The 14,064-nt window shown below is 43.7% G+C and overlaps 1 protein-coding gene across 1 annotated transcript in view; it reads right to left on the bottom strand.

Moving 5' to 3' along the window:
- The window catches only part of LOC115474154, a 112,240-nt gene that overhangs the window by 11,063 nt on the left and 87,113 nt on the right, over positions 1-14,064 (bottom strand). Inside the window, exons 8-9 of the mRNA XM_030209493.1 lie at positions 3,549-3,575; positions 2,689-2,746 (exon numbers count right to left, since the gene is read on the bottom strand). Coding sequence (XP_030065353.1) covers positions 2,689-2,746; positions 3,549-3,575 — 85 coding nt within the window. The remainder of the gene's footprint in view (positions 1-2,688; positions 2,747-3,548; positions 3,576-14,064) is intronic.

Genomic DNA, 14,064 nt, shown 5'->3' with positions numbered 1-14,064 from the left:
GGGGTAAAGGTGCATGGTATGTTCATTGGGACAAGGGCTTCCATTGCTCAGACCCCTTCCTCAGAGACCCCAGGCTGAAGGGTAGTTTCTGATCACTGTGGTTGTCTGGTCCAGCTTTTTCTCCTACTGAATACTGCTGGATAGCTGGTTAAATGGTTTTGAAAATGGGCTTTTTACTGGCTTATTTTGAGGTTTGTACTGCATGGCAAGGGTTGCTGTCAATTGATCCATAAAGCCGAGGTTGTCAGTAAAAAGATCATATTAGGTGTGTGGACTGAGGCTGAATCACCTTCTTACTGGGCTTGGCGAAACAAATTTTATGCATTGATGCTGATGGAGAAAACTGCAGCCAAATGCTCTTTAAAGTGTAGAAAGGCTTTTCTCTTAATATGGGACAAGTGGGCCTGTAGTGCAGTCCTTAACATTCTTAACAGTAAGTGAGGTCATCGATTTGTTTTTTTTTCTTTTCTTCTTCTTTCTCTTCTTTTATTTCTCACTATATGTTTGCTTGTTATCACAGCTGTATAGAGAGGATCATAAGAAACCAGGTACTCTGTATTCTTGTTCCGTTTCAATTGTTGGGATTGGGTTTGGAAGGGTTTGGCATGTGTTAAAACAAACTAACAACTGCGCAATGGGCTTTGTTGATCCTGCTGTTCATTTTGTCATCAATAAAAATGTTTAAACTAAATGGTTTTAAAAATTGGCCGATATGTGTCTTCATAAAATACCAGGGCTAAACCAACAGAAATAGTGATTAGATTGAAGCCAATTACATTTCTGCTTGCTCAGATGTATGCATAAATATTAGCACATAAAGGTTGTGTGTAAAAAAAGATGCAACCTGTGCTCTGCTCAAACATCTCCCCTGAGCACGCTTATAATTACATACAAGCATGCATCTAATTGTGCCACACATACTTTTACATTTGAAGTAATTATTATTATTTATTGCATTTGTATCCCACATTTTCCCACCTATTTGCAGGCTCAATGTGGCTTACATAGTTTTGTTCTGACATTGTCATTTCAGGATATCAGATACAATTAGTAATGTGCAGGGATTAAGTAAGGGAAGAAAGAAGGAAGTGAATATGGTAAGTGTAGAAGGTGGACTTTCATAACTGGGTAGGTTGGTGAGGTGGATTATTGAGGCTATATGTTCTCTTTGTAGGCCTTGTTGAAGAAATATGTCTTCAGAGATTTGCGAAAGTTAGTTATTTCGTCGATTGTTTTCAGGTCTGTAGGTAATGCATTCCATAACTGTGTAGGAGAAGGTAGTGGCATGCATCAGCTTGTATTTTAGACCTTTACAGCTAGGGAAGTGCAGATTGAGAAATTTACGGGATGATCTTGTGGCATTTCTGGGAGGTAAGTCCACGAGGTTTAGCATGAAAGTTGGGGTGTCTGCATGGATGATTTTGTGTACAATCGTGCAGATCTTGAACGCAATGCATTCCTTAAGTGGGAGCCAGTGAAGTTTCTCTCTTAGGGGTTTAGCACGTTCATATTTAGTTTTATAATTATAAGAGGTAAGGCTGCCAACTGGATCCAGATTTGCAGGACAGTGTTGATCCAGTCCTGGACTTTTACCCCATTGCATGTAGGGACTTGTAGTTCTGATTTTCCCATTCCATTCCCTAAGAAAAGCAATTCTACAAGTCTCAGCATGCACTGGGTTAAACCCAGGACTGTATCAATCCTGTCCTTTGAATCTGGATCCAGTTGGCAGCCTTAATAAGATGCCTTTTGCAAATATACTGGTATACACAAAGAAAAGTCCTTCATTTTGGAGCACTGATGCTACACTAACCTTTGCTCACAGTTCTCTTGTGCACTAAACTATTTTCTGCATAGGATGGTCATAATAGCTCAGAAAACCTGCAACTGAGTTCTGTGCTAAGCCTCCAGGCTTCAGTATTTATTATTAATTTTACTTGGATGCTGCATTGAATTAAAGGTGTTATTGCAACTCTTTCAAAATTGTTCTTTTAAAAGCAAGAAGTGCTAGGGTTTTTTCCAACCTGTAAATTAATTTTTGTTTTTGGGGATGGTTGGGGGGCGGTAGGCTTTTTCGACTGTAGGTGTGTTTTGTTTTTCTGCAATAACACAAGTCGATACTGCCTTACATCAATGTTTTTTATAGTGGCAAATGCAAATTTTTCTTTTTAACATGTCCAGAGATTCTCTGAAAATGTATGCAATGATTTACAATCATTTATTATTTAAGAATACTGTAGAGAATGTGTAAAGTGGAGGAAGGGCAATGGTTTTAATCTTGCCACATAACTTTGTTAATTTGCAGTTCCAATTAACCTTTAATAAAGGCATGTGAAAGATTGAATAAAACATTAAAATAAATTTATTAAATTGAATAAACTTGAAAGTGTGCCTAGAAATAATGTTTGTGCTGCAAAACCATTATAAACACTCCCCCCCCCCTCCCCGTTTACTAAACTGCATTAGTGTCTGGTGGTGCGCTAATACTGACATAGCTCATTCCGTTTGATTGGGCTGTGTTGGTGTTGTCGAGCGGCAGCTGCTAGCACAGCTTAGTGAAACTACAATTTATCGACCCCTAGAATAGACTGACACTACATAGACAAAAGAAATCTTATCAGTCATCTAAGGGAGGTGTTGAGTCCCTCTTGTAACAGCCTATACCCACAGGTCTGTGGCAAACCATACATGTATCCACTGATGTAGCTGTCGTTTATGTAGTCCTCGTCTTCTGGAGTTTTCTGGCCTGAAAAAGACATAGGAAAAAGAGAGAGAAGGGGGAAGAATCTTATATAACCATGCCAACAATGGTTTAATAATACAGCAGAAAATCAGGGTGGGTCGTGGTTCCAACAACACTTAATTGGATTCCATCAACTATTCAATGTTACATCATCCAACCAACTCCAACAGCCTTTCAAATTTGTTAAGAGGCTTGAGGTGCAGAAAAGAAAGGAGAGCTTCTTCTTCTGGCAGTGGCACTTAGCATGCTACAAGATGAAGGGAGAGGTTAATAGAGCTCACTGGAAGGATGGGGGCTGGCTGACTAGCTTGGGGGTGGGGGGTGGGAGAGGTTGGTTGGATTCCTGGGTGGTGAGGAATAGATAGATGGATATGTAGTGGCATGAGCAAGGGTTGTGTGTGAAGCCTCCACAAACACATCCATTCCAAGGGTTAAAAGTAAACAAAAGCACTTTATTAACACAACATATACTGAAGCCTGTTACTTCACAGTGTCACGTCTAGGTGAGCTCATGGTCCACTGCTGAGCTCCCAACTAGGAGGTCAAGAGGGTCCCAAGCCCCCAAGGGCTCTTCTCAGAGCCATCTGCTGGACTCCACTCTTCAAGGGGTGACTTGTCTGCTTCTGACTACTGAAACACCACAGGTGGAATCTGGTCAAACTGGTTGAAATACTGGAAATTTACTGCCTATAAACAACCATCCTCATACCACTGACTCCAGCTGTCAGAAGTTGTCATCATCTGCTGAATTCTTCAGTATATTCTAAACAAAAGAATAAATATGTCTTTTTCATTGAAGACTTACCCTCATTTTCATAGCTTGGCACACTTTCTGCAAAAAGAGAAAGAGGAAAAACAATAAGAATTTGTCATCAGTTTCTTTTCTGATAACTCTTGCATTGATTAGGATTCATGGGATTGCCTCTCAGAGAGGGAAAAGGCCAGCATAAGTTCTTTTGTTCCCCTTCCAGTGTCAAACCCTTCTACTTCAATTGTTTATAGTGCTTCTCAGTGTAAGCACATCTCTGTCACTTTTGTCATTTAAACAGAATAAAAATCTATTCTGATAAATATCCATCTCCATACAATTATACTAAAAGAAGGCCATAATAGTTTTTGTTTATCTCAAACAAAATTAGCTGCTAAAAATCTGTTTGGGTGAGATAGTCCTGACAGGTGAAGTTGCTAAATGAATGGAAAGTGACAGTAGGAACATTTCAATTCTGTTACACTCCTCAACAGCCTGTACCAAGGGACATGGCGTAGCAGTACCTTATAGGGTTGGACCAATAGCAACTCAGACAACCTATCTTCCAAAAGCCATATTTGCAGATGCTCACTGGTCCATTCTGCAGTGTTCTATGAATATACAAACAGAATGCTATTGTGACACTTTAGGGTGCCAAAGGATATGTGAGGAGGAAATAGGGGATGGAACAGGGTAGTAAGAGAGCGCCAGTTGCATGAAGATGGATCCACACCCAGTTCAAAAAAATGTTTCTCACATCAAAGCTGATATCCATAAATCATGAAAATCCAAAACAAACACCAAAAATATATAAGCTTCAGTTTCTTTGATATGTGATGTTTTAGTTATTCCTCCTGATGAAGATCTGTTGAAACTCAGCTGGAACTATTAGTGAAAGATTAGTGAAGCCGCTAGAGTCGAGGATTCACAAGATGGGACATATAGAATTGCCTTTATTTTGATACTACACTATTTTTGGTGTTTGTTTTAGATTTTCACGATTTATGGATATCGGTTTTGATGGGAGAAACATTTTTTGAACTGGGTGTGGATCCATCTTCATGCAACTGGTGCTCTCTTATATGCTGAAAAAGCTTACAGATAAGTACTCACAACCACGGGTTACTTAATGAGCATATGCCAATCGGCAGACATTAACAGCATTTAGCGATTTAATCACCTAATTCTAGTCATCATTATGTCTTTGTAACATCTGTAATACCTTAGATTTATTATGTACACCAAGAATGACATATTCAAATCTACTTACCATAGGCAATTTTTATTAGCTTTATAATAACTGATGTAACCAACAATATATATGTAGTTCATTCTACATTAATTGCAATTGAAATTACCTTGGCAAGGCTCTGGTGATCAAATGCTTGTTAGAGACAACGTGTCTGTCTTTAAATAATGAGAATGCTAAGGGTGCGATGATGGTTCTCTACTCAGCCAGTCACATTTAACTATGAGTGACGTGTGAACTGAGCACTCATTATAATAACACATTCATAATAATATATATGTTTTTTTTATGTTATGATTTAGGTGCATTATTTACAATAAGACTATATTATTTTGGAAAATACCTAATATTGATGTAATTGGATTTATAGGTATAAGTTTATTTATTTAATTTCCTATAGACATTTTTGAGTTAAAATTTAATGCCAAGAAGTGTAGAGTGATGCACTTGGGGATGCAAATAGGAGCGGAGAGATTAGTAAGCTCAACTCAGGAGACAGACCTTGGGGTTTTGGTGTCTGAGGATCTAAAGGTGAAGAAACAATGCGACAATGCGACGACCATGGCCAGAAGGATGCTAGGTTGCATAGAGAGGGGCATAACCAGCAGAAGAAAGGAGGTGTTGATGCCCCTCTACAAGTCATTAGTGAGGCCCCACTTGGAGTATTGTGTTCAGTTTTGGAGGTCGTATCTTGCTAAAGATGTAAAAAGACTGGAAGTGGTGCAAAGAAAAGCTACAAAAAAATTATGGGATTTGTGTTGCAAACTGTACGAGGAGAGACTTGCTGACCTGAACATGTATACCTTAGAGGAAAGAAGAAACAGAGGTGACATGATACAGACGTTCAAATATTTGAAAGGTATTAATCCACAAATGAATCTTTTTTGGAGACGGGAAGGCAGTAGAACTGGAGGACATGAATTGAGGTTGAAGGTGGGCAGGCTCAGGACTAATGTCTGGAAGCATTTCTTCACGGAGAGGGTGGTGGATATGTGGAATGCCCTCCCGCGGGAGATGGTGGAGATGAAAACGGTAATGGAATTCAAACATGCATGGGATAAACACAAAGGAATCCTGTTTAGAAGGAATGGTTCCACGGAATCTTAGCGGAGATTGGGTGGCGACGCTGGTAATTGGGAAACAAAATGGGAGCTGGGCAGACTTCTACGGTCTATGCCCTGATTGTGATTGAATAGATAGGGATGGGCTGGAGTGTAAATTTTAAGGGGCTTCGATGTTAGCTTCAGACAGTGGTGTGCTGGAGCCGGCTCGCAAGAGCCGCTTGTTAAATTTTGACAGCTCTTGCGAGCCGGTTGTTGTAGGGGGCGAGCCGGCTCCACTGCACGAGGTAAGCATGGCGGGAGGGCGCCATGCTTACCTCCCCTCCCACTTCCATCCATGTGTAGCGATGTCCTTCGCCCCCCCATCCTCCCCTGCCGCTCCCATCCGTCCATTAATTACCTGCCTCGAAGCGCCGCATTATCTAAAGCCTGCCTGCTGCCCGTCTCCAGCTGCCTGCCTTCCCTGCTTGCTTCTCAGGAGTTGGTTCGCGCCTTAGTCCCGCCTTCTGACATCATTCTGATGTCATTTCCTTTTCCCGCGGCGGGACTAAGGGAGCGAACCAACTCCTGAGAAGCAAGCAGGGAAGGCAGGCAGCTGGAGACGGGCAGCAGGCAGGCTTTAGATAATGCGGCGTTTCGAGGCAGGTAATTGAAACGGACGGATGGGAGCAGCAGGGGAGGATGGGGGGGGGGCGAAGGACATCGCTAGACCTGGATGGGAGCGGGAGGGCAGGGGAGGGAGGAGAACTGCTGGGCATGGATGGGCAGAGGGCGGCAGGGGAGAGAACTGCTGGGCATGGATGGGCAGAGGGAGGCAGGGGAGAGAACTGCTGGGCATGGATGGGCAGAGGGCGGCAGGGGAGAGAACTGCTGGGCATGGATGGGCAGAGGGAGGCAGGGGAGAGAATTGCTGGGCATGGATGGGCAGAGAGGGGCAGGGGAGAGAATTGCTGAGCATGGATGGGCAGAGGGAAGCAGGGGAGAGAATTGCTGGGCATGGATGGGCAGAGGGGGGCAGGGGAGAGAATTGTTGAGCATGGATGGGCAGAGGGAAGCAGGGGAGAGAATTGCTGAGCATGGATGGGCAGAGGAGAGAATTGCTGGACATGGATGGGCAGAGGGGGCAGGGGAGAGAAGAGAATTGCTGGGTATGGATGGATAGAGAGGGGCAGGGGAGAGAGGAGAGTTTCAGGACATGGATGGCGGGGAGAGCAAGAGAAATTCTGGACATGGAGGGAAGATAGAGGAAGGAGATTAGATGAGGGAAAAGGAAGTGAGGAGAGAAACTGCACATGGATGGAGAAAATAGGCAGAAGCTGGATCCACTGTACAGTCAAGTATGCGGAGGACCAGAAATGAAGAAGAAAGGAGGAAAGAAAAGAAATAAATGGAAAGGAAGCCCTGGAAATGGAGTCAAGGGAACAGATAGAGAGCAGCAGAATCAGATACTGGACCTGCATGATCAGAGAAACAAAGTCACCAGACAACAAAGGTAGAAAAAAAATAATTTTATTTTCATTATAGTGTTTGGAATATGTCCACTTTGAGAATCAGGTGCTGAACGTTAAAAGTTTATGTTTATTTACTTATTTATGGCATTTTATCCCATATTAAACATGAATTAGATTGGAACCTGGGATCATTTAATTTTTTTTTCCTGGAGCAGAGACCTTCATGCCTGGAAGCTCCAACCTCCAGTAGAGCGCAAACTTGTCTGAGCTGCAGGTGGGGAGGATAAAGAACTGGAGTGGGGTAGCAGCTTAACTGTTTGAAGAGCTACCCTTGGATTGCTTTCTTGCTTGTTTGTGTTGCAGCAGATTTCCCATAGGCACCAGAAGAGCTGGAGACATAGGAATTTGTCAGAGGAGGCAGCAGCGTGGTTTCCTGGAGCAGTGGAAGAAGGCTATAGCAGGTGGTGGCACAGAAGCAGTAGCAGTGGAAGTGGAAAACAACTGGACTCACAAAAGCCCATTCATACAGCCATGGAAAATAGCTGGAATTGGGGGGTGAGAAGTAAGCTAAACTGTGTCAGAGATGCCCTGCCCGTGACACTACATACAGATTTCTGCTACAGAAGCACAAGTCTTATTCCAAGGAGGGAAGGCTATTTTGAATAAACTTATTGGAATTATATGCATTATTTTGATAACTCAGTAATACAACAATGAATTCCATCTCTAATCCCTTGGCCTCTAGTCACATTCCTGGCATCCCTGGGTGACATTCCTATGTAATCTCTGTCTCCTCTGACTTTTCACTACCTTTCCCCTCTTTTGTGTCTTAATTGTTCCCTGGCTGTATCTCTTTATATAATTTATCTTGAAGCTGAGCTATTCGTATATTGTGATTGCAACATAGGCCTCCCCTTGTGTCTTTTCGTACTCAATCCCTTATTTTTTCATTTTGATTATTGTAAATAAAAGTGATAGAGGACAGCAATCCTATTTCACCGACATGGAATGATATGGAAATTTGCTGTGATTTGCTGCAGAGAATTGTAATTGCTGTGATATGTGGAAATAAGAATCAACAACCAAGTTGTAGGAGACACCTTTTTTTTTTGTTGTTGGATTTAATGAATCTTTGATAAGTTTTTCAGAATTATCCTCTCTATATCAGGTCAGTGAAGAAATAATGCAGTTTGATTGGGGTGAATATTCAGCCTGATATTCAGTGCAGGGCTATGTCTGGGCACTAAAAATATGTGCGGATGGATGAAACTGATCCCCCACAGCCCTTAACTGCAGTAGAGTAGCTAGGATTTTCCTATAGGAGGTACGTCTCCCTTCTCACTTCCACCCCACTTTAAAATCCTCTTGGCTTCTTCACCCGGCAGCGATGGAGCCAGGTCTGACGGGGTGTGTACACCATGACACACTTACCCTAAATGCAGCATTGCTTAACTGGATAAGTGAAACTGGACAAAGATAGGACTGTGTTTTATGTGATCCAATTTGTCTGGTTACCTTATGCCGATTCCACCCTGATTCTGCCCCTGGATCATTGGTTTCAGCATAGGCCAGTGGTTTCCAAACCTGGTCCTGGAGGCACCTCAATCAGTCTGGTTTTCAGGATAACCACAATGAATATTCATGAGAGAGATTTGCATGCAGTTAGAAATTGTCTTAAAGTGAGATATTGACAAAGGCAAGCTTAACCGATTCCACAGACTAGGAGAAGGCCAGAATGTACAAATAGAAGTCATTGTTACTGCAGACCTCTTTATCTATACTGACAAAGAAAGGCTTTTAGATAAGAGAGGTTAAAGAAGGTCTGAAACTAACCAGTATTTGTGATAGATGTCTTCTTTTGGAAAAATAAAGCATATTATGTGTTTAACTAAAGAGAACAGATAGTTGAGAATTCTATGTAACAGATTTTTACTTTGTACTCATGCCTTTATATTTTAGATTTTTAGCATATTTGCTTAGATTAAGTTCAGCATTCTAAAAAGATGTCTTGCTGATGCGATGGAATTCTGTGTAGATGGATTAATTACCTCATATATGGTTAAGGATATAAATATAAGTTTTGAATTGTCAACCTTTAGGAGAGACTTGGAAGAGACAGACTTCTCTCCAAGTCTTCCCTCCTTGTTGCAATGAGCCATATTATGCAGCTCTAATAAAAAGACCAGTTTTACTGATCCTGTGTCGGACAATGTATTTTATTTTCTTGAAATTAATATGTACTTTCTACACATTCAAAGCCCTATGAGATCCTGCCATCCTGTCTCCTCACAGTTCTGACTTCTAAAAGCCTTAATAAGAGCTGCAAGGAGGCAGCAAGAACTGCTATAGGGACAATGGGCAGATGCACTCCTTCAGCATCTCCATGGTGCACACTGTCAGCTTTATCCCACTAGCAGAGAATGAGTGAGATTAGGAGAGGGCACTGCCACTGTGGAAGGAGGAGTGAGGCTGGGGGGGGTGGCACTGAGAGTAGGCCGCGGGACTAATCAGCATCAGACCCGACACCAAGGGCACTTATGGGTTCGATGTAGTTCTCATTGACACCAAAGGACTGCAATGCCTGATTGGGGGAAGCCTGAGAAACATAAGCATTGGTCCTCATTGATGCATGGTGCTGGGAGCACCAGGGCATTGGCATTGCCAGTACCCGAGAAGTGCCGGCACCAGGAGGAGCGCTCCCCCTCTTTGGAAGAGATACCGATGCGCAAGTCTCCGGGCAACCAGGTTCCAGCTACCAGTTTGACACAGATGCCTTCTCAGGCCACCTCTCTCCCAGATCCCCTGCCTTTGCTGTTTCCTACTTTCGATGAGCAGTTCCAAGCCATCTTCAGGGAGGAGATGGCGCAGATGCTGCAGTTGCATATCACTCAGGTATCGAGGGTGCTTGCACCAGCTGCAGATCAGCCCCAGATTCTTCCTGAGGCTCCATCCATGCCTGTACAGAGATCCTCGACACTGGCACTTCGAAGGGTGTTGACATCGACACATACAGTACCGCTTTTGACGTCGGGGGAAGAAGCTTCCTCGGATTCTGAGAGTAGGGCTGTACCTCAGCACTCTTCAGGGCGTGGACATGGTTCCGCTGAGCTGAGACAGGCACATTTAGCCTGGTCTGAGTACGATGAAGAGTCTGATTGAGATAGGAGGAAAAGTCCTATTGTGGATTAGAAACTGGTTGAAGGATAGGAAACAGAGAGTGGGGTTAAATGGGCAGTATTCACAATGGAGAAGGGTAGTTAGTGGGGTTCCTTAGGGGTCTGTGCTAGGACCGCTGCTTTTTAATATATTTATAAATGATTTAGAGATGGGAGTAACTAGTGAGGTAATTAAATTGGCTGATGACACAAAGTTATTCAAAGTCGTTAACTCGCGACAGGATTGTGAAAAATTACAGAAGGACCTTACGAGACTGGGAGACTGGGCGGCTAAATGGCAGATGACGCTGAATGTGAGCAAGTACAAGGTGATGCATATGGGGAAAAAAGAACCCGAATTATAGCTACGTCATGCAAGGTTCCACGTTAGGAGTTACGGACCAAGAAAGGGATCTGGGTGTCGTCGTCGATAATACACTGAAACCTTCTGCTCAGTGTGCTGCTGCAGCTAGGAAAGCGAATAGAATGTTGGGTATTATTAGGAAAGGTATGGAAAACAGGTGTGAGGATGTTATAATGCCGTTGTATTGCTCCATGGTGCGACCACACCTTGAGTATTGTGTTCAATTCTGGTCGCCGCATCTCAAGAAAGATATAGTAGAATTGGAAAAGATGCAGCGAAGGGCGACTAAAATGATAGCGGGGATGGGACGACTTCCCTATGAAGAAAGACTAAGGAGGCTAGGGCTTTTCAGCTTGGAGAAGAGATGGCTGAGGGGAGACATGATAGAGGTATATAAAATAATGAGTGGAGTGGAACAGGTGGATGTGAAGCGTCTGTTCACGCTTTCCAAAAATACTAGGACTAGGGGGCATGTGATGAAACTACAGTGTAGTAAATTTAAAACAAATCGGAAAAAATTTTTCTTCACCCAACGCATAATTAAACTCTGGAATTCGTTGCCGGAGAACGTGGTGAAGGCGGTTAGCTTGGCAGAGTTTTAAAAGGGGCTAGACGGTTTCCTAAAGGACAAGTCCATAAACCACTACTAAATGGACTTAGGAAAAATCCACAATTCCAGGCATAACATGCATAGAATGTTTGTACGTTTTAGGAAGCTTGCCAGGTGCCCTTGGCCTGGATTGGCCGCTGTCGTGGACAGGATGCTAGGCTCAATGGACCCTTGGTCTTTTCCCAGTGTGGCATTACTTATGTACTTATCTGTACTCCACCATGAAGAACTGCTGGATAACAGGAGATGGAGGTCTGTGGGACCCCCAGACCCCCCCCCAATTGCTGAGGCCCTGGTGGCCTAGTGCCCCCTGAACAGTGACATAGGGGGCTGGAGGTCCGGTGGTCTTCTAGCCCCCCCCCCCCGAACCCCCTACACAAAGGTACAGGTGGTCGGAGATCCAGTGGGCTACAAACCCACCCTGGTGGTCTAGCGACCCCCTCTCCCCCATATCTCAATTTGATGGAGGAGGGAATAGCACTCCTAGTGCCACCTCCAAAATGGCGGTGCCCTACCCTGCCCAGTGCATCCTTGGATATGCTCAGCAGGGCTTCTCTACCATATAAGGTTGCACTGGGCAGGGCAGGGTGCCACCATTTTGGAGGCAGCGCTGGAAGAGAGGAGGCCGTATCTGGTGACAGGCATTGAATTTCTTTTTTTTTTTTTTTTTGCCACTAAAACCATAGCTGGTTATGCTGATATTCATCAGCTAATTGGCCAGGTTATAGTGGCCAAAGATAGACCTGCTATTTACGTGGGTCTATCTGGCCGCTAAACTTAGCCAGTCAGCCAATGAATATTGGTGCTAACCAACTATGTTACGCGACATAGCCGGTGACCTGGCTAGCCGGTAAGTGGTAATATTCAGCCGAGATAGCCGGCTATCTCACGCCTGAATATTAGCGCTTAGGCTGCTTTAAGCTCCTAGCCGGTTAAATAGTTTTCAATATTGGCTGGATGGACAATATATTTATATATCTTTATGCGGTCACCAGACTGCTGAATAATACATTCCAATAAATGGTTACCTTTTGACGGTAAAGGGGGACTATTCAGCCTCTGGTGGTAAGCAACTTGCAAGCTGTGTCCATCTACAGGCTGACCTAACCCCTGATATTCAATGCCAGGCCATCTACAGTTCCAAGCATTTATTTATTTGGATTTTGCTCTCACCTTTTTCAGTAGTAGTTCAAGGTGAGTTAGATTCAGATATGCTGGGTATTTCTCTGTCCCTGGTGGGCTTGCAATCTATGGTAATGGAGGGTTGAGTGACTTGCCCAAGCTCACAAGAAGCAGCAGTGAGATTTGAACTGGGCACCTCTGGATGTCAAGACTGGTGCTCTAATCACTAGGCCACTCCTCCACTCCTCTGTTAAATATCCAGGTATGTCCACTGACCCCGGAGCTAACTGGGCGCCAGCCAATATTCAGACCGGTGCCCGGTTAACTCACTGCATAAATTTAGGGCAGTTATTTTGCTGTTCTAACGCGGTTACTTAGTTGGTTAGCGGACTATCGCCACTAACCTGCTAAGTTGTCGCTTAACTTTAACTCTGCTTCAGCCCACCCCTAACTTAGCTGGTTAGGGGACGGCCAATTAGCAGAGATATTCAGTGGCACTAACTGGTTAAGTGCTGAATATGAGTGGTTGGCTCACTCAACGGGGTTTAACCGGACAGAAGTCTCCCCTGCCCAGTTAAACCCTTTTGAATATCTACCCCTAAATTTACATGTTATGTTATGTTATGTTACTTCAACCTTATATTCCGCAACTACCGTGAAGGTTCAACAAAGATTACAAAGACAAGAATAACTGGGTAACAAAATTCCAGAAGCTGCATAATGATAACAATAAAATTACACTTCCAATCACAATTAAAATTAAAACAACAAAATTATGCTTGCAATACATCATTACTTTTAGCCACTTGGAGGGTGGCAGTTTAAAGCCCTGGAATCTACTTAAGTAAATCCTTTTTTTTTTCTCTGTGGAGAGTAAATTTTATGAAGGCAGTTTCATACATATCTATATATATAAAACTCACCCTCAACGTTCTATTGGCTGCTGACGTCACTGAAGCCAAGGTTCGTATATTCGAAGCTCTGAAGCCTCGAAAATCACAGTCTCTGGGCCCCGCCCTCACGTCAAACGTTATGATGTTGAGGGTGGAGGCGGAGCAATTCACCCACATCGACGACGGGTGGGGAGGGGGCCACAGGAAAGCCTTGCTAGCGCCCGTTTCATTGGCTCCAGAAACAGGCCTTTTTTTTACTAGTATATGTATAAAATGCTCTTATAGACTTACCTCATGTGTCCTTGTAGGCAGCATGGGTGGAGTGCAGATGAAGTTCCAATCTACACTTCTAGTTTATGCATGAACATATACACCTGCTTCTGAGCAGACATAAATATCTGCAGCTTCAATTTGGGTGTGACTTCTGCAGGATTCGTGTTGGTAATTTGTAAAGACACATAGGGGCTCTTTTACTAAAGGGTTGGCGTGAAGCAATCCAGAACTACTGCTGGGCGCCCGCAGGAGCCCAGCGGTAGTTCCCACCCCCCACCTCAGCGATAATCAGGCAGAGCCATGTGCTGCCTGGTGAGTTAGCATGGGAGCCCTTACCTCCATTTCAATGGGTGGTGGTAAGTGCTACTCCCCAAAATGGCTCCACAGTAAGTGGT

The sequence above is a fragment of the Microcaecilia unicolor genome, chromosome 7 (genome assembly GCF_901765095.1).
Source record: "Microcaecilia unicolor chromosome 7, aMicUni1.1, whole genome shotgun sequence".
Classification (NCBI taxonomy): Eukaryota; Metazoa; Chordata; class Amphibia; order Gymnophiona; family Siphonopidae; genus Microcaecilia; species Microcaecilia unicolor.
The sequence above is the reverse complement of the archived record's forward strand: the minus strand, read 5'-3'. Positions and strand labels throughout refer to the sequence as shown.